Source organism: Geotrypetes seraphini, chromosome 8 (genome assembly GCF_902459505.1).
Source record: "Geotrypetes seraphini chromosome 8, aGeoSer1.1, whole genome shotgun sequence".
Taxonomy (NCBI): Eukaryota; Metazoa; Chordata; class Amphibia; order Gymnophiona; family Dermophiidae; genus Geotrypetes; species Geotrypetes seraphini.
This window is the reverse complement of record NC_047091.1, coordinates 76082577-76109584: the sequence shown is the minus strand read 5'-3', so window position 1 is coordinate 76109584 and position 27008 is coordinate 76082577. Positions and strand designations below refer to the sequence as shown.

The window sequence follows — 27008 nt, the reverse complement described above, 5'->3', positions numbered from 1 at the left end:
TATTTTGGGCTATAGTAATTAATTTCACAGAACACTATCTCCCTAGAAGATTTGTTACTATATTAGAATTCATATTATAACCATGATTGCTGCTTTGTGCAGTTTCTGTTGGTTTTAGTGAATAGGTACACATGTATACGCTAGTATGCTGAAAATCAGTGGAGAGTGAAATGGGATTTTTCAAGTGACAGTAACTGATTTATGAATTGTTCAGTCAATGCAACTCTCTCCTTTCTCCTTAAAGTGCTCATTTACCATCTTTGATTCAGATAAAAATCACAGAGAAATCCTGAAGCATCAGTAACTTATTCCTTCAGAGAAAATGTAGTGCTAAAAAGTTAATTTGCTGTTTCTGGGTTTCACCCATTTTTGGTTTTCCTTTGGTACATTTTTGTCCTGCTTGTAGAATTCCATGAACTTCTTTGGGATTTTGCCCAAATCAAAGATGGCTACCTACCATCTGGTGACATGTTAACATTCATTCCCACTAATTGTATTAAAATTTATCTTTGCCTGTATTTCCTAACTATTGCTAAAAAGAACTGGAAGAATTATCTTATTTGGTCCAGAGCTCCTGTTCCAGCTTGCAGGAATTCTGAAGATGGAGAGCTGGTTTAATGGAACAAATAGGCTCATGTTAAGGGTTGGATCTTTCTTTTAATGTCACTGCAGTCCTTCAAAGTCCTATAGAGGATCCTGGAGGCTGTGGCCATCCTACATCAGTTCATGCTTTCTTGAATTTTGTGTCTGAATTCAAGAAAGCATGGGACAGGCACATGGGCTCACTTAGGGAGAGGAGGAGATAGTGGATGCTACAGATGGGCCATTTGGCCTTTATCTGGTGTTATGTTTCTATGTTTCTTTTATTGGATGCCATTGGCCAGTAGTGCTCCCTCTGGCAGGGTAGTGTGTCTGGAACCCCCTGTGATGCTGGGTCTGCCCCCTTGCCAGTGATCTTGCTGGATATAGTATTCGGCGGCCCATCTTCTGCCGAACCTTTAGACCCTGCTTCCTTAACAGGTACTTAGTGTACTGAATTTCAGGCATTACTAGCTTCAGACAGAGCTCTGAGCCAGCAGCAGCAGTAGGAACGTCATAGCCCACAATGCTAACCTTGCTGCTGGGCTGCCACGGTCGCAGATCCTTGTTTCTAATCTGTGCAGCTAAGCGAGGTTGGGGCCTGCCACCAAAACATTGCCTGGACAGTTGCTCCCGGGCCTGTCTCAGCTGATCTACCTCCTTTTGCACACACCCCATGCCCAGTTGCCGAACCTTCTCCCAGAAAGTGGCATTGAAGTGATCATATAGCTGGGCATCCAGGGCATTCCAGGCTCTTATCTTATCTGAAAGACCCAATGTAATGTTGACTTTTGACTCCTGGCTTCTCATGTTGAGTTTAACATACACAATGTCCTCCAGGTCCCATGAAAGAAGCCTCCTCAGGAGGACCAAGGACTCATCAAAGTATTCAGCTATCATAACCAATGAGAAGAGACTCTCCATCTTCTTGATGAAGTCCGAGATGTAACCCTGGTCTTCTGTGGCATGGTCCTTGTCCCCACCCAGGTCATAGATCAATGTGTTGTGAGCATACATGGAAAACTTATCCTGGGGTTGGTAGTACTTCAGGGGATTGCTGAAGAAGGCATCCATAGAAGCATTTGGGACTTTCTTGAAGGAGAGGCAGTGCTGGTTATAATAACTGAAAAGTGATTCAAACATGGCAGCTGGTTCACGCAGAATGGTAACATATGTAGTATCATTAGGCATCAGCCGTTGTAACTCTGATGTGTTCAGACGCATGTGGTTGGCTACGATGCTGGGGTGTAGTGTGTAGGGGTGGACATATCGGGTGGAAAAGTTGCGGGGGTAGCAGAACTGGTGTTCGCAGTTGTGGTGCGGAAGGGCCACGGTGAGATTGTGCCGTTCTGCAAAGCGGAAGAGGATGTTTTGCACTGTGCTGCTGGCTGTCTTGTGTGTCTTCAGAAAGGCTACAGCAGTTAGTTTCTTCTGTGAGATGCCCGGGGAAGCACAATAAAAGGGAAGAGTTTTGGGAAGCCTGTAAAGAGGATAAAAGAGAGTTATGAGACATAGTCAGAAAGTAACAAACACAACACAAGCCCCTCGAAAACCAAACAATATAATCTCACTACACTTTCGACCTGGTTTACAGCACAGCACAACTACTCATGAAAGATCAGCAGAGTCCACAAAGAGAAGTACTAAACATTCCACAGGCATAGAGTTCCAGAACAAGGCAGAAAAACCCACAATTCGCACATCAGCAACGCTTCTTCTATGAAAATTATTAAGAGGAGGAAAAAAGCCTCAGTTCCCCCCTCCACCAAACCGAGAAACTCAGGTTGAAAACAGGTGGAGTTTTACAGGGTGTAATAAAGTCACTGGCATAAAAAACCTCCTCAATAATATTTCAATAGAGAAAAGCTTTGTGCAATGCAAGTGGAATATACTCTGCCTTGTATCAGGACCCCTATGATCTGAAAATGATTTTGAAAAGCCAAATTCTATTGAGTAAACAGAAAGACACCGCACATCGACGGTGGCCAGCGTTTCGCTAATCATAAGCTGCCTCAGGATGTGAAGTCACAGTCAATCTCTCAAATCAACTCCTCGATCAAACATGGTGGTTTTCCTCCTCTTAATAATTTTCATAGAAGAAGCGTTGCTGATGTGCGAATTGTGGGTTTTTCTGCTTTGTTCTGGAACTCTATGCCTGTGGAATGTTTAGTACTTCTCTTTGTGGACTCTGCTGATCTTTCATGAGTAGTTGTGCTGTGCTGTAAACCAGGTCGAAAGTGTAGTGAGATTACATAGTCAAAAAGTGCCATCTAGTTTCTTAGATCATGAGGAACTTTCTCTTCTCCTGCAAAGTTCTTGCCTCTTCAAGAGAACGCTCAGTTCTTCTACAGTCTACATTCCTATTTTGAAATTTTAAAAAAACCTGTTCACTTCTATAGAGACTCTGCTCTGTCACAGCTACACTCACTCCTTATTCCTGCCATGCATTGGCATAGCAAGGGTGAGAGGTGCCCCTCCCCACCCTCAACTCTGCCCCCCTGCTGCGCACCCCCCTTCCCCTGTACCTCCAGATGTTCACTGCCACGAGTAACAACTTCAACGTGCTCCTCGCAACTCTGTCTTTTGTTTCATGAGTAAATCAAGGACAATTTTTGCTTACCTTCAGTTATATCACTTTCTTATCCAGAGATAAATAAAAAAAGATTTGACATCGATATGTGAACATTTCTTAAGAAAGAACTGAATACTGTATTTCACGGGGTGTTCTAATTTTTTCACATGACTGTATGAGGATGGTGAGCTTGCTGTGGCCCAAGACTCTTAACAATTAAGATGGGCAAGTCACTTCACTCTCTGTTGTTGACTCTAGTATAAATTTACAGCCCAATATTAAGAGGACTTATCTGAATATCAGCAGCTACTACTTGGGCAAGTACCTTATCTGTGAATTTTCAGCAGCAGTATCTGGATAGTGCCGTTGAAAATTCTTACAGAATGCCCTGGCATTGTTCAGAAGCTCCCTTGATAACTGCAGATCAAGTTAGGATGGCATAAAGGCTGGTATATGAGGATGGTGAACTTGCTGTGGCAACAGAAAACAGAGGGAAACTTTGCCCAACAATATAACAGAAAAAAAAAAAAAACCACCACAGGCAAGTAAAGATGTCCACTCAACCAACTCAAAAGTTTAAAATGTGGATCTTGGTCCCAACAAGGATCCTAGTTTTAGCATAAGGATATGCCTTTCTCAGGGGACACTACAGAGAAAACATACATATATGGGAGTTTTTTTCTTTTTTTATGTTAATATGTTTTTTGGTAACTTTTATGTATATTTGCTAGTGGAAACCACTTAGATACTAAATGGTATATAAATGTTTTAAATAAATAAACACTGAAGATCAAATTTACATAAAATACATATAAATACGGCATAAATAACTGTATGTGAATTATTGAATTTAAACAAATGTACAACATGAGACCAATTGAGAAAAATGGATTAAAAAATGTGGTATAGAAATCCAGAAACATTGAGATAAAAATGGAAGCAGATATACAAACTACTATAATTAAATGCCATAAGACAAATAAGAAAAAAAACGGATGAAATAAGTAATAAAAATTCCATTGGCATTGAGTAACAATAATATTATAAACACAAAAATGCTAAGTACTAGAAAAAATGCATACTCTTTTTTTAGAAACCACACTAGACAATGAAATGGTGGGCATGACACTAGAAGATGAGGTAAGCCTGGTTTATGAGGCGTGGAAGGGCATAATAAAAAAAGTCTAAGTCCCCTTATGGCCTAAGGCCCTAAACGCTGAAAGTAGCAGCAGGGAAAATGTCCATTCTAAAAAAAAAAAAACCCATCCAAAATGAGGTTGTTTTTTTTTAGAATGGCCTACCTCTACGTTCAGCAGTTTAAGCACCCAGACCACCACTACGTCTAACCTTAGAACACATTATCAACCAAAAAATTGCCCAAGTCCCAAATGCCCAAAACAAGACCTTAGGCCAGTCCTTCGCCTAAAAGCTGGATTCTGTAACCGGTGTCTCTCAAAAACAACATCGGTAACAGAATCCCCCCACAACGATCACGGCAGGAGAGATGCCTAATCTCTCCTGTCACGATCCCCACCCCCACCCCGATCTGCCGTGAACCGCGACAGAAGAGATTCCTAATCTCTCCTTCCATGGTTCGCAGCAGTTCAGGGGAGAGGGGAACTTTTTTTAAATTTGATTATGAGCCCCATAGGCTATGGAGTGGGACATGCTACTCCCTCCCCCCCCCAAAAAATGGTGGCACAGCATTTCTTGCAAGAATTTGGAGATTAGGTTGGAGAGTGAAAAAACATGGAATTGGATTGGAGGGTGAGTGGGTGAATGAGTATTTAGAATTGGGGACAGTGGATAATAAGATTTAGTAGATACCCAAGATGTTAAGACAGGCTGGATGGTGTGAGACTGGATGAAGAAGATTAGGAAGATGTGTGAAGGACCCGGGTTGATAGGCAGTAGAAAGTGAGAGGGGACTGTGCAGGCAGGATGAGAGATGGTAGAAATGGCAAGGCTGCGAAACAGAGGAATAGAGAGATGGTCAAAGAGTGACAGAAGAAAGGGGCTTATAAGGGAATGAAAGGCAGGAAGAGTAGGAAGAGAGGGACGCAGGTGAGAGTGAAAGCATGGCTGACAATTTTGGGATTGATATTCAGATGGGATTTAATCAGGAAGGAAGGCTCCTACCTGGTTAAATCCCATTGACCAGCTCTGCCCCTGATATTCAGAGCCACTGCAACAAATAGTGCCGCTGAATTTCATATCCTACTGTTGCAGCTCTATTTAGTTAGTGCCAGGCTGGTCAATGGGGAATTGGGGTGGAGTGGGGGCAGTGCTGAGACCTTGCCCAGTTGCAAGCAATATTAAGTCAGCTAACTGGATAAGTGCCCGAATATTGTTAGGACATATCTGCTCTCTTACCAAATCTCTAAGCCCTTATCCGCCAACTCCACCGGGCACTCACCCAATTTCCCCCTCCCCCCCCCCCCCCCGGTCTAACCATTTGCCCAATTCCCTCAAACATTTCCTCAATCCATAAACCCTCCATCCACAAGTTCCTCATTCCCTGAGCTCCCCTCAGACACTCACCCAAATCCCCAAAGGCCTCCTCCCCAAGAACATACCCAATCCCCAAGGGTCCCTTCCCCAAGAATTCACCCAATCCCTCAGTCTCTTCCCCAAGCACTCATCCTATACACAAAGGCTCCCTCTCCAAGCCTTCACCCAATCCCCGAGTCCCCCTTTCTAAGCATTTATCCAATCCCCAAGGGCCCTAGCCCCAAGGACTCACCCAATCACTGAGTCCCTCTCTTCAAGCACTTACCCAATTTCCAAGGGCCCCCTTACCAAGCCCTCACACAATCCTCAAGTGCCTCTTTGAAGCAGTTACCCAATCCCTGAGCTCCTCTCCTCAATTCTATTTTCTTTCTTTGTTATTACTCTTCTTATGATTTGTGTTTCCTTTTAATTTCTTTGTGATTTTATTATTGTAAACCTCTCTGTTATTGCCTAAGGCCCTCTTTCATCAAGTGTTTTAGCACGGGCCAGTGCAGTAAATACTACGACGCTCATAGGAATTGAATGAGCATCGGAGCATTTTCCAAGGCAGCAGCACTACTGCAGCTTGATAAAAGGGGGCCTAAGGAAAGACGGTATATTAAATAAAATTAAGCCATAAACCATAACCATGTACCCAATCGTGAGGTTCCCCTCCCTAAGCCTTTTTACTATCTTAATTTTATCCAGGCACTGGGTACTGGTTTGAATACTGTCTGATACCTTGATAAGTTCCAGCAGCTGAGAATACACAGATATTCAATGCTAGAATCCAGATTAGGTCTGGCACTGAATATTTGGGTATAAAATGCCTTGGTGGCCTTCATTTAAAATTAGAAACGATGACTGCTGTGAGCTCAATATTGATCCTTTTTTTATATAGTCATTGATGCAACAAATAATTGTTTATTTTGTGTCAAGATATTTTTTGTTTAACAGTGCTAAATTCCTCTGCTATGTCTTTGCGTGTTGCTATTAATTAAAAAAAATGAATGAGGTATCTTGGATATTATTGCAATCTCTGTTATATATTCTTAATACAGTAAAACCTTGGTTTGCGAACATAATTCGTTCCAGAAGCATGCTTGTAATTCAAAGCACTCACATATCAAAACAAATTTCCCAATAGGAAATAATGGAAACTAAGATGATTCGTTCCACAACTCAAAAACTTTAATACAAAATACTAAACGTACTTGCATTGCAAGAGCTCGTTCATATAGAACAGTCGCTACATTCCTGCAGGGTCAGAGAAAGAAGAACCATCGGCTCAGTTGTGATGATGTGATGCGTGTATACTGTATGTACTCGTATTGCAGGACTTTGCTTGTTTAGAACAGTCACTACACTCTTGCAGCGTCAAAGAGAGAAGAACCGTCGGTTCAGTTGTGCTGTCTGTTTACCATATGTACTTGTATTGCAAGACATTGCTTGTATATCAAGTTAAAATTTAATTAAATATTTTGCTTGTCTTGCAAAACACTTACAAACCAGTTACTTGCAATCCAAGGGGTTTTTTTTAAATCAAATCTGGCTTTACTTGGCTTTAGCAGATATACTGTAGGCAGATCCAGAGCAGTTTTTCCTACTTTTCTATGTCTTTTAGCAGCAATTTAGATGTCAAACTATATTCATCATATATCATTTTAACACATATGGACCTCCAACAGAAGATTAGGTTCTTACCTCAATAATCTTATTTCCAGTAGAAAAGAACATGAGTTCTGAACCTGTGTGGCGTGCATGTTCATCCATAAGGAATGCAGAAGGCATCATCTATTTTTTCAATTCCACCTCCATGCATCACCAGGCACATGTCCTCTCTCCTCAGTTTGTACCAAAGCAGAGAAAACCCCTGAAAGAGAAGCATTAACAAGGAAGGGTGCTGGGAACTTCCCAATCACATATTTTTGATCTGCTCTGTCAGAAACCCTCATTAACAAATGCAACATAGTATCAACAAGATGGAATGAAAACAGCCACTTACCTGAATGCAACTAGCACTAATACTTGTATGGCAAGAGCAATCCTATAATGACACTTCTGTATCTCTGAAGTCGTAGCTTTGTATTGCTTCGTATTACTTGAGTGTCAGTAGACAAGTCTCTGCAGTATCATACCTGTCTGAGGCCAAAAGCAGGCTACTCTGAAAACTGATAGGTTGGGGTTTCAGGACTCATGTGCTTTTCTACTGGAAAGAAGATTATCAAGGTAAGAACCTAATATTCCATTCCAGTACAAAAAGTACATGAGTCCTAAACCTGTGGGACATATCAAAGCAGTCCCTCGAGCCTAGGGTGGGATAGAAGAGCCTTCTGCTAACACGACCCAAAAGCAAAATCCTTTAGTGCTGTTAAATCCACTTTGTACAACTTAGTAAATGTACATAGCATTTACATGTAGCTGCCCCAGAAATCTGCTTGGGCAAAACTGTCCTGGACTCTGTCCATATATTATGTAAATCACTTTGATTAGACTTTTTGTCAGTAAAGTGCAGTATATCAAATAAAATAACTAACTGAAGAAGCCACATTTCTGGTGGAATGTGCTTTCAAAGAAATTGGTGGACGTTTACCACATCCTATATAAGCAGAGGAAATAGCCGCCTATATGCATCTGGAAATCAAGGTCTTTGATGCCAGCCTTCCTGTGCGTCCAGAAACCATTAGGACAAAGAGATGATCCGACAACCAAAAATCATTGGTCACCTCCAGGTAACAAAAATGAACCCTTCTGACATCTAGACATGCTAATATTTTGTCCTGCTTCTTTACACCTATAGCCTGAAATGCCAGCAGTCGGACTTCCTGATTAAATGGAACGTCAACACCACCTTTGGCAGAAAAGAGGGAAATGTTCGCAGATACACTCCTGTTTTTGTAATTCTGAGGAATGGTTCTCTGCATGACAAGGCCTGGAGCTCTGAAACTCTTCTAGCTGAAATGATAGCTACCAGGAAGACCATCTTTAACGTGAGGTCCGTCAGCATGGCCTCCAGCAAGGGCTCTTAAGGGGCCTTGCTTAGGGCCCTCAACATGAGATTAAGGTTCCATGAAGGACAACCTTGATGCAACCACTCTGCTCCCTTCAAGAACCTGGAAATGTCAGGGTGAAACGCCAGTGAACCTCTCTCCAAATCATCTTGAAAACAGGAAATACTGGCCACTTAATCCTTTAAGGAACCAGCCACCAAGCCCTTCTTGAAGCAAAGAAAGGATTGCTGTTATTGGAGATCTAACTGGCTCTATCTGTTGCTCTGAATATTTATTTATTTAGATATGTGTCCCGTCCTCCCCAAAGAGCTCAGAACGGATTACAGTTTACCTTCACAGTGTTACAATATAGGGTTTACATACAGTGTGTTGCAATATATCTTCATATAGGAATACTTACTGATGCTGGTGAAGGGTTGAGGGAGTGACTAGGCAAAAAGGTAGGTTTTTACAGCTTTTTAAAATATCAATGTTGAAATGCTTTCCAGGGTTTCGCATAAGCTGCTACTGTCACTGGTTTCTTGGAGCAAAGGAGTGTAGCAATGACCATCTCCGAGTATCATACGATATTTACTACTACTAATATATTATTTCTATAGCACTGAAAGGAGTATGCAGCGCTGTACATGTTAATATGCAATAGAGTCCCTGCTCAGAGAAGCTTACAATCTAATTTAGACAGGACATTTCAGGGTTGGGGAGATTATAGTAGAGGAAATGATAAGTAGGTATAGGTATCTGACAGCAGTGAGTGGAAGTTAAGAGTTGAAGGCAGTTTCAAAAAAGTGGGCCTTTAGCTTGGGTTTGAACACTGCCAGGAATGGAGCATGGCATATTGATTCAGGCAGCCTGTTCCAGGCATACAGTGCTGCAAGAAAGAAGGGACGGAGTCTGGAGTTAGCGGTGGAAGAAAAGGGTACAGATAAAAGGGGCTTGTCCGATGAGAACAGATCACCGGGGAGGGGGGTGGAGGGGGAGCATAGGGGAAAAGGTAAGTGAGGAGAGATATCGGGGGGCTTCAGAGTGAGTGCACTTGTAAGTCAGCAAGAGGGACCACTCTCCCGGGTCCAGCGTCCATCAGCTGAGAACGTCGGCCTGAACCTTGTTCACTCCCACTACATGCGCTGCCAAGATGGCAAGCAGATGGTTCTTTGCCTAGCGAAATAACAGGCCTTCAGTTTTAACAGCGCACTCTTGGTGCCTCCTCACCTGTTGTTATAAGCCACTGCTGTGGCACTGGCTGAGAAGACTGACTGCTTTCCCTTCCAGGGTCTCTTGGAAGGCCCGTAACGTCATTCAAATGGCTCTCAGCTCCAATCTGTTGATGGACTATGTTCTCTGCAAAAGTTCCTAGTGGCCCTGGGCTGGATGACCTTCACAATGACATTCCCAGCCATAAAGGCTGGCATCCATAGTCCGGATCACCCACATTGCTATGCATAGAGGCAATCCTTCCAGTTTTAGTAGCCACTAATGCAAACTTTGATGGGATTCCACTGTCAACTCCATATGCATCTGAGTCTGTCTGTGGTGACCAGCGGGACAAGAGTGCACTCTGGAGAGGTCAAAGATTAACTTTAGCCCACAGTACCACCTCTATTGTTGCCACCATGGACCCTAAAACTATAGATAATGCCATGCAGTTGGGGCTGGCATTGCCAGAATCTCTAAAATATACTGTCTCAGCCTTCTGTCATGTTGAATACAATCCCCAAGTACTCCAGGGATTGCGAGGGATCCAGATAACTCTTTTAGAAATTGATCCAGTCCAGTTCTTGCAAGATGTGAATTAATTGTGTCACTGCCCTGTGGCCCTCTGCCTGGAACACAGCATTGATGAATCCTGGCTCTGTGCAAATGTGCTGCTGTCACTACCATTACCTTGGTAAAAGTGTGTGGTGCCAATGCTAGTCCAAATGGAAGTGCTGAAAATGCTTCTCCAGCACATGGAATCTGAGAAACCTTCTGTGCACCGGAAAAAAAATGGGGATATTTCCCCAGAGCAACCGAGACAATAACTGATCTTATTGTTTCCATATGGAACTCGGGCACATTTAAAGCTGCATTCTCCAACTTGAGATCTAGAATTGGTCTCCAGTCTGAATCTTTCTTTGGCACGATGAAGTATATAGAGTATTTGCCTGAGCCTGATTTGGCCTCTGGGACTTCTTCTACCACCTGGATCTGCAGCAGCTATTGCACTGTTTCTCATACTCTGGTTGCTTTCTCCGGCCTCCCCACCAGAGAGTCTATGAAAAAGTCTCAAGGTGACATAAAATTCAAGCTTGTACCCCTCTCAAATGATGTCAAGCAAAATCTATGTCTGTGCAAATCCATTCCCAGGCCTTCTGATAGTCTGCAAGTCTCCCACCTATACGGGGAAGATCAGAGAGGGATTTGGCATCATTGAGACTTTTTAGAACTGGGTGCCAAATGGACACCTGATATGGGTTTCATCCAGAGGCAACAAACCTCTGCCTAGTCCCTTGAAATGACTTCTGCAAAGAGAAGTTCACCAAAGACTGCCAAGGCCACCTGTAGCCTTGAAAGGATCCACATCTTGACACTCCAGGTGCCTTTGGCTTGCTATACAGGAGAGACTTAGGATGCCTGTCCATTACACTGGTCATAAGGTCATCTAGCCCTTTGCTAAAAATCATCTGCCCCTTAAAGGGCAGCTTGCTCAATGTAAAAGCCATATCTCCTGCCCATTGTCTGATCCAAAACATCCTGTGGGTGGAAACAGAGTAAGCAGATACTTTGCTCAGGACTCTAAGCACGTCATACATGGACAGGACAGTCGGAGGAGACAGACTCAGAAATGATAGAGGAAATCAAACAAAGATGTAAGACAGGCAATGTAATGATCATGGGAGACTTTAACTTTCCAGGGATAGACTGGAACCTGGGAACCTCAAACTATGGCAAAGAAATAAAGTTCCTAGAAATGATAGGGGACTGCTTCCTAGATCAAATGGTGGGACAGCCGACGAGAGGGAATGCCACCTTGGACTTGGTCTTAAATGGCATTACTGGTCAGACTAAAGAAGTAGAAGTCACGGTCCCGCTAGGGACAAGCGATCATAACATGATCAACTTTAAACTTGACATCGGGAAGGGGAAACGTATCAAAACCTTAACCACGACCCTCAACTTTATGAAAGGAAGATACGATAGCATGAGAGCCATGGTAAAAAAAACGGCTCAAGAAAAGGATGAACGCAATTAAATCGGTGGATCAGGCATGGTCCCTACTGGAAAATACTATCACGGAAGCACAAAATCTCTACATTCCGCAGATATCCAAAGGATGGAAAAATAAAAGCAAAGGAGAACCAGCATGGCTTACTAAAGAGGTGAAGGATGCCGTAAGAGAAAAGAAGAACTCCTTTAAAAAATGGAAATGTGAAAGAACTACAGAAGCCTGGAACAGCCACAAAGACAATCAGAAGAAATGTCACAAGGCGGTGAGGGATGCCAAAAAGGTCTATGAGGAGAAAATAGCACAAGAGGCCAATAACTTCAAGCCCTTTTTTAGATACGTAAAAGGGAAAAAACCTGCAAAAGAGGCACTGAGTCCGCTGGACGACCAGGGAAGAAAAGGGTGCATAATAGAAGACAAACAAATTGCTGACAGACTAAACTCCTTCTTTGCATCTGTCTTTACGAAGGAGGACATTACATCAATACCTGAAACAGTGAAAGTATTCAAGGGAGAAATAGAGAAAAGCCTCACCACATTAGAAGTGAATTTGGACCAGATATACTACCAGATCGACAAACTTAAAAGCAACAAATCCCCTGGACCGGATGGAATTCACCCGAGAGTATTAAAGGAGCTGAAGGTAGAAATCGGTGAACTACTGCAAAACCTTGCCAACCTGTCAATTAGAACTGGACAGATACCGGACGACTGGAAGATAGTGAATGTCACCCCAATTTTCAAAAAAGGATCAAGAGGAGAACCGGGCAACTACCGGTGAGTCTTACGTCTGTCCCTGGAAAGATGGTTGAGGCACTGATTAAAGATAGCATAGTCCGGCACTTGGATACACACGACCTGATGAGAGCCAGTCAACATGGCTTCAGGAAAGGGAAGTCATGCTTGATGAATTTACTACAATTCTTTGAAACAGTAAACAAACAAATCGATAACGGGGAACCAGTGGACATAATATACTTGGACTTCCAGAAAGCATTCGACAAAGTTCCACACGAAAGACTTCTCAGGAAATTACAAAGCCACGGAATAGAGGGAGACATACTAAGGTGGATAGGCAAATGGCTGGAAAACAGAATGCAGAGGGTAGGCATAAATGGGAAGCACTCAGACTGGGAGAAAGTGACTAGAGGTGTGCCCCAGGGCTCGGTTCTTGGGCCCATCTTATTTAATATGTTTATCAATGATCTAGAAGAAGGAACATCCAGTGAAATCATCAAGTTTGCAGACGACACAAAGCTATGTCGGACAATCAGATCACAAAAGGGCAGCGAGGAACTACAGAGAGACTTGAGCCAGTTAGAGAGATGGGCATAGAAATGGCAGATGAAGTTTAATGTGGAAAAATGCAAGGTAATACATTTGGGCAGAAAGAACAAGGAGCATGAGTACAGCATGTCAGGTGCAATTCTGGGTAGGAGTGAACAAGAAAAAGACCTGGGGGTACTGAAAGATAGGACCCTGAAACCATCAGCACAATGTGCGGTGGCGGCAAAGAAAGCAAATAGAATGTTGGGCATGATAAAGAAGGGAATCACGAGTAGATTGAAGAGGGTCATAAAGCCGCTTTATAGAGCAATGGTCAGATCACACTTGGAATACTGTGTCCAACACTGGTCTCCCTACCTAAAAAAGGATATAAAACTGCTCAAGAGGGTGCAGAGGCGAGCAACGAAGCTGGTAAAAAGTATGGAGAACTTGAAATACAAAGAATGACTTAGAAAACTGGGACTGTTCTCCCTTGAGAAGAGGAGACTGCGAGGGGGTCTGATTGAGACTTTTAAAATAATAAAAGGAATTGACAAGATAGAGCAGGACAAAAAGTGAAATGTCTTCCAGGATCCTCAGCTACCAGGAGTTCCAGGCAAATACTGACTATAATTAAGGAAGAAACTAAGGATTTTAACACTGATGTTGTTATCCATCTGGGAACAAATGACCTGGCCAACAACTCCACACTTGCATCACAGAAAGCTTTTCGGGAGCTTGGTGAGGGCGTGAAACCTTTTGTAAAGACTTTAGCTTTTTCTGAAATACTGCCTGCATATGGAAAGGGAGAGCAAAGAGTGAAAAACACAGAGGACTTTAATAGATGGCTCAGAGCCTGGTGTCATCAAGAAGGCTTCAGGTACATAGGAGGATGGGGAAATCCATGGAAGGACAAGAAGCTATATTGCACTGATGGGCTACATATTACTACAGCAGGAAAAAGAAACCTTGCAGAGAAATTTAGACAATATTTTTCTAAGCATTTAAACTAGAAGGTGGGGGTGGTGTATGTACGAAGGACAATTATAGAGACCACCCCCAGCAAAAGAAAAGATGTGATAGAAGTAAAGGCTGCAACATAAGCAATATCAGCAACTCATTTCTTAGTATTGCAACGGAAAGTGAAACGACACAAAAATCCATACGAAAAAGGAGATTATCGCTGAAAAATAGCTGGAAAGCGATGACCACAAATGCTCGCAGTCTAAGCAACAAAGTTCATGATCTGCAAGCCCTGATATTAGAGGCAGATCTAGATATTGTTGCTATCACAGAGACATGGTTCAGTGAATCACATGGATGGGATGCAAACATACCGGGATATAATCTTTTTAGGAAGGACAGAGATGGTCATAAAGGTGGAGGAGTAGCTCTCTATGTAAAGATCAATATCCAAGCGATCGAAATGCAAGGGACCTGGGGAGAAGAAGAAGCGATATGGATTGCTCTGAAAAGAGAAGATGGAACTTCTATCTACGTGGGTGTAGTCTACAGACCTCCGACTCAATCGCAGCAAATTGATAAGGATCTGATAGTGGATATCCAAAAGTTTGGAAGGAAAGAGGAGGTTCTGCTGTTGGGAGATTTCAACCTGCGGGATGCGGACTGGAATGTTCCGTCTGCGGAATCGGAAAGAAGTAGGGAGATTGTGGATGCCTTTCAAGAGGCTCTGCTCAGACAAATGGTGACGGAACCCACAAGGGAAAAAGCGATATTGGATCTGGTCCTCACAAATGGAGAGAGTATCTCTAATGTTCGAGTGGGTGCTCACCTGGGTAGTAGCGATCATCAAACGGTTTGGTTTGATATAACGGCTAAAGTGGAGAGCGGCCGCACAATACTTAAAGTCCTAGATTTCAAACGTACGGACTTTAATGCAATGGGAAAGTACCTGAAGAAAGAGCTGTTAGGATGGGAGGACATAAGAGAAGTGGAAAGACAGTGGTCTAAGCTGAAAGGAGCGATAAAAATGGCTACGGACCTTTATGTGAAGAAAATCAATAAAAACAAGAGAAAAAGGAAGCCGATATGGTTCTCCAACCTAGTGGCTGAGAAAATAAAGGCGAAAGAGTTGGCGTTCATGAAATATAAAAAAAACCCAAGAAGAGGAGAGCAGAAAGGACTACAGGGTGAAACTGAAAGAAGCCAAGAGAGAGATAAGTTTGGCGAAGGTTAAAAATGTAAAAAAGGGAGATAAAAATTTTTTCAGATATATTAATGAAAGGAGGAAGATAAAAAATGGAATTGCTAGGCTAAAAGATGCTGGGAACCAATATGTGGAGAGTGATGAGGAGAAAGCAAATGTGCTAAACAAATACTTCTGTTCTGTGTTCACAGAAGAAAATCCTGGAGAAGGACCGAGATTGTCTGGCAAAGTTACATGAGAAAATGGAGTAGATTCTGCGCCATTCACGGAGGAGGGTGTTTATGAGCAACTTGAAAAACTGAAGGTGGACAAAGCGATGGGACCAGACGGGATCCATCCCAGGATACTAAGGGAGCTCAGAGAGGTTCTGGCAAGTCCTATTAAAGACTTGTTCAACAAATCTCTGGAGACGGGAGTGATTCCTGGGGATTGGAGGAGAGCGGATGTGGTCCCTATTCATAAAAGTGGTCACAGGGATGAAGCAGGAAACTACAGGCCGGTGAGCCTCACTTCAGTTGTTGGAAAAATAATGGAAGTTTTGCTGAAAGAAAGGATAGTGTACTTCCTTGAATCTAATGGGTTAAGGATCCGAGGCAACATGGCTTTACAAAAGGTAAATTGTGCCAAACGAACCTGATTGAATTTTTTGATTGGGTGACCAGAGAGCTAGATCGAGGACATATGCTAGATGTAATTTACTTGGATTTCAGCAAAGCCTTTGATACAGTTCCTCATAGGAGGCTGTTGAACAAACTTGAGGGCTGAAGTTAGGACCCAAAGTGGTGAACTGGGTCAGAAACTGGCTGTCGGACAGACGCCAGAGGGTGATGGTTAATGGAAGTCGCTCGAAGGAAAGGTGAGTAGTGGAGTCCCTCAGGGATCAGTGCTGGGGCCAATCCTGTTCAATATGTTTGTGAGTGACATCGCTGAAGGGTTAGAAGGAAAAGTGTGCCTTTTTGCAGATGATACCAAGATTTGTAACAGAGTAGACACCGAAGAGGGAGTGGAAAATATGAAAAAGGATCTGCAAAAGTCAGAGGAATGGTCTAATGCCTGGCAACTAAAATTCAATGCAAAGAAATGCAGAGTAATGCATTTGGGGATTAATAATAGGAAGGAACCGTATATGCTGGGAGGAGAGAAGCTGATATGCACGGATGGGGAGAGGGACCTTGGGGTGATAGTGTCCGAAGATCTAAAGGCGAAAAAACAGTGTGACAAGGCAGTGGCTGCTGCCAGAAGGATGCTGGGCTGTATAAAGAGAGGCGTAGTCAGTAGAAGGAAGAAGGTGTTGATGCCCCTGTACAGGTCATTGGTGAGGCCCCACTTGGAGTATTGTGTTCAGTTTTGGAGACCGTATCTGGCGAAAGACATAAGAAGACTTGAGGCGGTCCAGAGGAGGGCGACGAAAATGATAGGAAGCTTGCGCCAGAAGACGTATGAGGAGAGACTGGAAGCCCTGAATATGTATACCCTAGAGGAAAGGAGAGACAGGGGAGATATGATTCAGACGTTCAAATACTTGAAGGGTATTAACGTAGAACAAAATCTTTTCCAGAGAAAGGAAAATGGTAAAACATAATTTGAGGTTGAGGGGTGGTAGATTCAGGGGCAATGTTAGGAAATTCTACTTTACGGAGAGGGTAGTGGATGCCTGGAATGCGCTCCCGAGAGAGTTGGTGGAGAGTAAAACTGTGACTGAGTTCAAAGAAGCGTGGGATGAACACAGAAGATTTAGAATCAGAAAATAATATTAAATATTGAACTAGGCCAGTTACTGGGCAGACTTGCACGGTCTGTGTCTGTGTATGGCCGTTTGGTGGAGGATGGGCAGGGGAGGGCTTCAATGGCTGGGAGGGTGTAGATGGGCTGGAGTAAGTCTTAACAGAGATTTTGGCAGTTGGAACCCAAGCACAGTACCGGATAAAGCTTTGGATTCTTGCCCAGAAATAGCTAAGAAGAAAAATTTTAAAAAATTAAATTAAAAAAAAAAAAATATTTAAATTGAATCAGGTTGGGCAGACTGGATGGACCATTCGGGTCTTTACCTGCCGTCATCTACTATGTATGTTACTATGTTACTATGTTATTTACGATGTCAAATGTGACTAGGACAAGAGGTCATGGACTGAAGCTGAGGGGGGACAAACCCAGGACAAATGCCAGGAAGTTCTGCTTCACACAGCGAGTGGTGGACACCTGGAACGCTCTCCCGGTGGAGATTGCTGCAGAACCCACTGTTCTAGGATTTAAGGGCAAGTTAGATGCACATCTCCTCGAAAGGCGCATAGAGGGATACCGATGACTAAGTTTTCACCAGGTTACACCTGGCTGGGCCTCCACGTGAGCGGATCACCGGACTTGATGGACCCAGGGTCTGATCCGGAGATGGCAGTTCTTATGTTCTTATGATTTGTGACACCAGACAGTACAGTCTGGGGGTATGCACTTGCCTCCAGTCCAAAGTCGGAGCCTAGTGTAGCATTTTATGGCAAGCATACACCACAAAGGAAGCCGCTATAGCTGCCTTAGAACTCAAAGCCAAGACCTCAAATTTCCTTTTCAGTATCAGATCCAGTTCACAGTCCTAAGCATTCTTCAGGACCACACTGCCTTCACTAGGAAGAGAAGTATGCTTTGTAACCTGTTCCACCAAGGAATCTATCTTAGGTGGCGTAAACAGTTGCTGGAAATCGGGAGCCATGGAAAACAGCTTAGTCATCGCCCTAGCCCTTAACAAGGGCTCCTCTGGCATCTCCAAATGCTCTGTCAGCATCTTAGTGATATCAGGATGCAAAGGAAAAAATGTAGGCTGTGTCTTGGAGCTGCTCAGCAAAATGAGCGTTGTGTCAAGGCAGTTTGCTGAACATCTAAATCTAGTTCCCTCAGTGAGATTGCAATGATCTCATTTAAGCTGGCCGGCTTAAAAGAGCCTGTATGTACAATGTTGAATCCTCTCCCTGGTCTAGGGCTGCTATAGCCTCCTGGTTACACTCACCCCACAAAAACCTGCGTCTCCTACAGAGGAAACACTTCTGGAGAGAAGAGGCATAGATTTGGTACCCCAATCTTTCTCTGGAGACCCCTTTCTTATAAGGGAGCCAAATTCTGTAGGATAAACCTGCTTGCGTGATACCAAGAACAGCCTCAGCTGGACCTGGGGACTGTTTGCACTTCACATAGGCATCATACATGAGAGCCACAAAATCAGAGTCAAAAACTTGACTTGAGTCCCTGGAGGACCCCCCCAGAGGACCTCTATAGGACTCCCTCAAGGGATCTCCCTGTAATAATGACGTCCGTGCAGTTTTGCTTTGCTTGTGGTGCTGAATTGCAAGTAGAAAGTTCCAGGAGGGATTTGTGTCCCACGTCTCAAGCTTTCTGTGCCTCTGAACCTCTGGAAGATCCTAGGGAGCTAAGCCCACTGCTCCTCCCCTCATGTGCAATGACTCGCAGTGCATGGGTGCTCCTCAGGTGCCCATCCAGCATAAAAAGCACATGATACAGTGGTTAAACCACTTGTGGAGTCCATCCTGACTGTTATTAGATCTAAATGAGGTGTCTTGAGGCAGGGAGAGGCTTTTTAAAAAAAATCAGAAAATCTAAGATGGCCACCACAGCAGTAATTTTGGTGCTAAAAACAGCCTGGGGGAGCTACAGAAATGAACAAAATATGTAAAAAAAAACAACAACCAACCAACAACAACAGGATTTTAGGGGAGGATGACTCTCAAGGAAGCACCAGAAACTCTTTTTAAAAAAAAATCCCAAAACAACTCCTCCCGATGTCTGTCATAAACAATAATGGGCTATACTCACTGTGCTGCAATGTGCTGTGTCTGCATTAGTTCTCACTGTAGCTGGATAAAGGAAAAGCTTTTATGCTTCAGACAAACAAGCAGGATATTTAGGGGCTTGTCTCTTTGGGCTGCCTTTTACATAGACTGAACAAGCTTGAAACTCTCTACCCTCACCAGTCTCTACTCGATTCTTGGAGGGGTGGGGGGGACACAGCCAGCACCTGCAAGGTCTCCTGACCAGTGTGGAGCCCAAATACAGCCTGCGCTCATGTGCATCAAATAAAACCAAGTGAGCAGACTTCTGAGAGCCGAACCCTGAACCGAACCAAGTGTTAGAGCAGGCTGGCCAGACAGGTGCCCCGCAGCAAAGGTAGCCAACCCAGCTAGAAACCTCAGAACACCGAATCTGTAGCTTTTCCCAGGCAGAGGTGTCCCAGGACTACTGGGGAACTCTATAGCACCCAATGCCTTGAAAAAAAAACATTGGATAACACCTGAAAGTAAGAAATTTAAACAGAGCAGATGAAAAAGACACCCTCTCACTTGCTTGCAAAAGGATAAAACTAAGGAAAGAGAGCAATGCCCGGTGATGCACGGAGGCAGAATTGAGAACGTAGATGGTGCCTTCTGCATTCCTCATGGGTGAAGATGCACTACCCACAAGTTCAGGACTCGTATGCTTTTTGGAACGAAAGATTAGGCAGGCAGGAACACTTTGAACAACCTGTCGAAGCTTCTCCTGATGGGAGACAGGCAGGAACACTTTGGTTTATCCCGTGTGAAACTGAACTCCATACTTTAATCCATACTTTATTCCAGGACTAGTGGGTTATTTCCATCTACCCGCCAGGACTTTGAAGGAAGCAACAAAATTTAAGAGAACTAAACCCATCCCCCTCATACCTCATCACTGTGTGAGTGCCTCAGTTCCTCAGTCAGCCTAAAAGCAGCCAGGAAATCTGTAAAGGACAAAAACAAGAGAAAGGGGAACACAGACAACTTCCCGACAAGTAAATTAATTCTGCTAATATCAACAAATGCACAAATGCAAAAAGAGCAACAATGAAAAACGAGAGAACAGGGTTAGGAAACATTAGAAACCAGAACGATAAAACAGTGTTATAAGGAGTCACAGCCTGCACTGTCAGAAGGGGATACCTGAAACAGGGACCCTCCCAAACCAAGTGCTAAACCCTTTCTGATTGCAGTCTTATAAAGGCTGGTCATAAAACAGAAATCCAGCTTACCAGTACTTTGCTGATTGGCAAATCAGCAAAGAATAGGGTGGGTTCCTGGAATAAAGTGTGGATTTACACGAAAGAAGATTAGCAAAGGTTAGAACCTAATCTTTTGTTCTTGTACAATCCCACTTTATTCCGGGACCAGTGGGATATAATAGAGCAGTCCCAAAAAATCAGGGTGGGACTGATGAGCCTGATGCTAGAACAGAGGCACCAAAAGCATCCTGCTTGGCTGCCACATTAATCCTGTAGAACTTGGTGAATGTATGTAAGGAGGACCAGTTAGCGGCCCTGCAAATCTCATCCCGAGAAACATCCAATGACTCTGCCCAAGAGTCACCTCTGGTTGAATGAGCCTGCACCACGAGGGAGGGGTGGGGAGGGCTTCTTTCCAGCCATCAAATGTCCAGGCGAATCCACCTGGAAGCTGGACTACCTTTGTGGGCAGGACCTGTCAGAACAAACAGGTGTCATAACAATAATCTATAAATCTAATCTTTGATTTTATATACTGATTCATTCCTACAAAAGGGCTTGACTCAGTTAACAAAATATTAATAAAATATACAAGAGATTAGAGCAAAAACTGTATCTTTTATGCCACCTGGTCCTGCTCCCTTGAACCAGAGGAAGCAAAAGCAGGAAGCCGGTCTTCCTGATCCATATGGAAAACGTAGACTACTTTCGGAAGAAACGAAGGAACAGTACACAGTATCACAGTGGAATCCATAATATGCAGAAAGGGATCCCTGCAGGAGAGAGCCTGATGCTCCGAACCCCTGCAGGCTGAAGTAATAGCCACCAGAAAGACATAGAAACATGATGGCAGATAAAGGCCAAATGGCCCATCAGACATGCCTATCCCAGGCCCTTTTGAATTCAGACACAGTCTGTCTCCACCACCTCTTTCGGGAGACTGTTCCATGCATCTACCACCCTTTCTGTAAAAAAGTATTTCCTTAGATTACTTCGAAGTCTATTTATCTCTTAACTTCACCCTATGCCCTCTCATTGCAGAGTTTCCTTTCAAATGAAAGAGACTTAACTCATGCGCTTTTATAATACGTAGGTATTTAAACGTCTTGATCGTGAGATCCATCATAGAAACATAGAAACATAGAAAGATGACGGCAGAAAAGGGCTATAGCCCATCAAGTCTGCCCACTCTACTGACCCACCCTGATAAGTCTAGATGCTAGTGATTCGTGCTATGTAGGGATCCCACGTACATGTCCCATTTACTTTTAAAGTCAAGCACGCCGGTGGCCTCGACCACCTGCACTGGAAGCTTATTCCAGTGATCTACCACCCTTTCCGTGAAAAAATACTTCCTGGTGTCACTACTAAACTTCCCTCCTCTGAGTTTAAGCGGATGCCCTCTTGTGGTCGAGGGTCCCCTGGGCAAGAGGATGACATCTTCCACCTCGACCCGTCCTGTGATGTATTTAAATGTCTCAATCATGTCCCCTCTCTCCCTGCGTTCCTCTAGAGTGTAGAGCCGCAGTCTGCTCAGTCTCTCTTCGTATGAGAGACCCTTGAACCCCAAGATCATCCTAGTGGCCATCCTCTGAACCGACTCGATTCTAATCACATCTTTACGGTAATGTGGCCTCCAGAACTGCACACAGTACTCCAGATGAGGTCTCACCATGGTCCTGTACAGCGGCATTATGACTTCTGGTTTCCGACTGACGAAACTTCTTTTGATACATCCCATCATTTGCCTTGCCTTGGATGCAGCCTTCATGTCTGCACTGATGATTACTCCCAAATCTCGTTCTGCTGAGGTCGTGGCTAATGTTTCTCCATTTAGGGTGTAAGTTCTGCATGGATTTCTGCTACCGAGGTGCATGACCTTACATTTCATAGCATTGAAGCCTAGCTGCCATGTCGAGGACCAGTTTTCCAACGTACGAAGGTCCTGTGTCATACTATCCTGTAAAAAGCTTTCACTTACTATGTTGCACAGTTTTGCATCGTCGGCGAATAACGTTGCTTTACCCTGTAGCCCTCGTGTCAAGTCCCTTATGAATATGTTAAAAAGGAGAGGACCCAGGACCGAGCCCTGCGGCACTCCGCTGGTCACCTCTGATGTTTCAGAAAGGGTACCATTGACCATCACCCTCTGAAGTCTACCACTCAGCCAATCATTGACCCATGCGGTTATCGTCTCGCCCAACCCCATTGATTTCATCTTATTTAGTAGCATCAGAGACACCTTATTTAGTAGCATCAGAGACACCTGCTCCAGAGGCTCATATGGCGGACGAGCCAGAGAGCGAAAAATCAGATTAAGATTCCAGGCTGTACAGAAAAGGCACAAGCAGTGGCGTACCTAGCATATGTGACACCCGGGGCCCATCATTTTTTGGCACACACCCCTCCCCATCTGTACGAAAAACATGATTTTTAGTAACAAGCCACATATCACACATGAGTACCTAGGAAAAGGCAGCATCTTACATACTGCAGTAAGCAGTACAACATCAATACACCCATTGTAAAACTAAACAAGCCAGACTAGTACAGATCAATCCTACGTCAATCCTAACAAAAAACCATGTCTTTCGAACACACAGAACACAGAAAACACCTTTGCCTAGTATGGAATATGTCATCACAAACTAACCCCTCCCCCTTTTACAAAACTGTAGTGTAGATTTTAGCCACGGTGGTAACAGCTCTGATGCTCATAGAATTCTGGAACAACAAAAAGAAATCCAACCAGATCTGCAGAATAAACAGCGAAGCAGGAGAACAAACAAAAACTGCAGACAATGTACACGATGCAGGCAAAAATTTATTATCCCAAAATAAAATGCAGGAATATAAAAACCTTATTAACAACCAAGGGACCCAACACGGTCCATGTTTCGGACAAACACCTTCATCAGGGGTCCATGGTAAATAAGGTATAAAGTGTACCGCAAAAAATGAAGATAACAACAATTGCCTGTATATTAATTCTGCCGAAAGTGCTGCCAAAAATGAAGTCACTCAACAGAAAAAAGTTTTGTAAAAGGGGGGATAAAATAGAAATACATAGACAAAGGTTAAATTGAACCAGCAAGAAGCTGGACTCTGCATACAATGCAACACCACAGAAACAGTGACACATGTCTCCTAAAGCAATAAATAAATAGAAAATTTTTGTTCTACCTTTGTCTTCTCTGGTTTCTGCTTTCCTCATCTTCTTGTTACTCTCTTCCTTCCATCCACTGTCTCTCTTCTCTCTGCATCTTCCATTTGCTCTGTTACTGTGCCTCTCCCTTTCTCCCTCCTTCCAAATTGGTCTGGCACCCATCTTCTTCCCACCGCTCCTCCCATAGTCTGGCATCTCTGTTTTCTTCCCTGCCAGTGTCTTCTCCCCACTTTCTCTTCCCCATTTTACTGCAGCATCTTCTCCCCACTCTGTTCCTCATTTCCCTTCAGCATCTTCTCCCCACTCTCTGTTCCCCATTTCCATTTAGCATCTTCTTCCCACTCTGTCTTCCCCATGTGCTTTCAGCGTCCTTCTCCCCCCTCTGTCTTCCCCATGTGCTTTCAGCATCCTTCTCCCCCCTCTGTTTTACCCTGTTTTCCTCTCCACCCCACATTTCTCCCTTTCTCCCTCCCTGCCCCTTACCTTTGTGGCGCTTTCTCCCCCCCCCCCCCGGCCCGGTCCGACAAACCTCCCTGCCCTGTGGCCGGCGATGTTTAAACTGCCTTCTTACAGCAGCCGGAGCGTTGTAGTTGCATATGGCTGCCGTAAAGGTCATCTCTGATGCAACTTCCGGTTGCATCAGAGATTACCTTTACGGCAGAAACACGGAGTTTCAACGCTCTAGTTCAGGGGTGCCCACACTTTTTGGGCTTGCGAACTACTTTTAAAATGACCAAGTCAAAATGATCTATCAACAATAAAAATTTTTTAAAAACCCACAAAGCACACTGTACGCTGAGAAAATGTTAATTATCATTCCTATTCTGGGGGTTTTTTCAAAGAGGTCAAGCAGATGACTCTATGCACTGTCACCTCAGTAACAACCATACAAAAATAGACAAATACCCCCCTCCATTTTTACTAAAGCACAATAGCAGTTTTTAGCACAGGGAGCTGCGCTGAATGCCCAGGGTTGCTCTCGACGCTCATAGGCTCCCTGCGCTAAAAAACGCTATTGTGGTTTAGTAAAAGGGGGGTCCATAGTGCAAAATATAGATAGCAGATATAAATTCAGACTCATTTTGAGCACTAAATTTAAGATAAAATCATTTTTTCTACCTTGTTGTCTGGTGATTTCATGAGTCTCTGGTTGCACTTTCTTCTTCTGACTGTGCATCAAATCTTTCTTCCCTTCTTTCAGCCTGTATGCTTCCTCTCCTCCAGACCTCATTCCCTCCCCCAACTTTTTCTTCCTCTCTCCCTGCCCTTTCTTTCTTCCTGCCTCCCTTTCTTTTTTCTCTCTTCATGCCCCCTTTCTTTTTCTCCGTTTCCCTTCTTTCCTTCTGTCTCCCTGCCTGCCCCCTTTCTTTCTTTCTCCCTGCCCTCCCCCAAGCCATTGCCGCCGCCATTGGGGAACAGCCCCCCAAGTCACCGCCATCGGGTAACATGCCCCAAAGCCGCTGCAGCCCCAATCTCTTCTTCCCTGCGTCTTCCCTGCATCGGGCCGACCAGCATTCCTCTCCCCGACATCAATTCTGCCGTCGGAGAGGAAGTTCTGCCCAGCTAGGCAGCGATTGGCTGGCCCGAACTTCCTCTCCGACAGCAGTATTGACATCGGGAAGAGGCAGGCTGATCGGCCTGGTAGAATTTTCCGGACCTGGCAGGCTGTGCACCCCCCTAAGGCTGCACCCGGGGCGGACTGCACCCCCGCCCCCCCCTTGGTACGCCACTGTGTTGCCTACACATCCCAGAAAGGAACTCAGCTTTGGGGTTATTGTAGCTGCATTTCCTGTGGTTGGGCAGGGTTTTCTAATACCACTTTCCTCTCTAAGCTGCTGAGCAGTGATGCTACACTGGGGGGGGGGGAATGATAGGATAGGAGACAGGGAGCTAATGTGAGAGGAAGCTCCACAAGGGTGGAGGGAAAGGGATAGCAGACGGGGAATTGATGGACCATAGGAGAAAAGGGGAAAGAAGAGGAGGCAGGGAGTTGCTGGATCACAAGGGTGGAGAGGAAAAGAGGGTGGGATAAGAAGCTGCTGCACCATAAGCGTGGAAGGCAAGAGAGAGTGGACAGGGAGCTGCTGATCCATAGGGGTAGAGGGGAAAGGAGAATGGACAGGAAGTTGCTAGACCATAGGGGTGAGGTGGACACTCTGGTGTATGAGAATGGTGAGTTTGCTGTGGAACAGGAGCTCAAAGTAGGGATAGGGTAGACACATACCAGTTGAAGAGGGTGCCCTGATGGATGAGGACACTGAGGGTGAAGAATCCCACCAGCATCAGCAGGACTTTTTTCCTTGACATGTTAAGCAGCAGTTGGTAGGACCACAGGGTACAAGTCATAGCATCAGACACTGAACTCTCAGAGGGGGGAGGTTTAGCCTCCACCCCCACCCTTCTAACCCGGCACCATCTGGTAGACGTAGTCAGAATGCATTGGTGTGTGAGATGCAGATTTAGCTCATGGGGATTGTGTGTCGCCGTAGCTATGAGAAGAAAAACCTATGAGAAAAGAAAAACATAGTCAATTTATAGAACAGTACGTTACTTGAGTCACAGTATACAAAACCTTTTAAATAAATAAAACTTAGAGAAGTCACATAGATAAGATGGAGGGAGACGGCTGACAGCTGAGAGAGGGAGTACTGTATGTATGTAAGATTAAGACACAGGCAAACTAGACATGTGTCTTGGGCTCAGAAGTTTAGAGGGGGTCCTATTAAATGTGCTAAGGACTCGGGAACCCTGGATTGTCAACTGTCTGGAATTTTTTTTCTACAAATTTGCAAATTACCAGGTTCAGAGTAAAAATGATGGCTAGAATAGGATTACCACCTGTCCAAGAAAATCCAGACATGTGCTCTTTTTAGAGGACTGTCCAGGTGTCCAGACTGGTTCTGTAGGCGCAATTCATGCAAAAGGTAGGTGCCAGAAATGTAGGCCTTGAAAACCCTGGCCTATGTTTCCGGAGCCTACCTTTTCCGAAGCTGCCATTTTATAAATGGCGCCATCGCTTGATTGGCACACGATCGGTGGCTGATTTTAAGGCAGCCATTGACAAAAGAGCCATTTATAGAATCCGGGCCTAAATATCTTACAAAAGGACTGCTATAGGCCGGGTATGTAGGACCTACTACTTAGAGCAGTGGTCTCAAACTCAAACCCTTTGCAGGGCCACATTTTGGATTTGTAGGTATTTGGAGGGTCACAGAAAAAACAGTTAATGTCTTATTAAAGAAATGACAATTTTGCAAGAGGTGAAACTCTTTATAGTTTATAAATCTTTCCTTTTGGCTAAGTCTTAATAATAATATTGTCATTTATAGCTAACATAAGAACATAACATAAGAACATAAGCAGTTCCTCCGCTGGGTCAGACCAGAGGTCCATCGTGCCCAGCAGTCCGCACACGCAGTGGCCCAACAGGTCCAGGACCTGTGCAGTAATCCTCTATCTATACCCCTCTATCCCCTTTTCCAGCAGGAAATTGTCCAATCCTTTCTTAAACCCCAGTACCGTACTCTGCCCTATTACG

The 27008-nt window shown here is 44.2% G+C and overlaps 1 protein-coding gene across 1 annotated transcript; it reads right to left on the bottom strand.

The window, feature by feature from the left end:
• On the bottom strand, positions 1-25871 carry GAL3ST3 (galactose-3-O-sulfotransferase 3). The gene is made up of 2 exons (XM_033957222.1): positions 25695-25871; positions 1-2059 (listed from the first exon to the last, which is right to left on the bottom strand). The coding sequence occupies exons 1-2, from the start codon at positions 25814-25816 to the stop codon at positions 853-855; spliced, it is 1329 nt and encodes a 442-aa protein (XP_033813113.1). The 5' UTR covers positions 25817-25871; the 3' UTR covers positions 1-852.
• Between the last annotated feature and the right edge of the window lie 1137 nt (positions 25872-27008).

Bases quoted from the DNA above. Each gene is read 5' to 3' on its own strand.
- GAL3ST3 (XM_033957222.1), bottom strand. From the start codon at position 25,816: ATGACTTGTACCCTGTGGTCCTACCAACTGCTGCTTAACATGTCAAGG. The intron at 2,060-25,694 runs GTATGTGTCTAC...TCCTCTTTACAG, and splicing joins CAGGGCACCCTCTTCAACTG to GCTTCCCAAAACTCTTCCCT.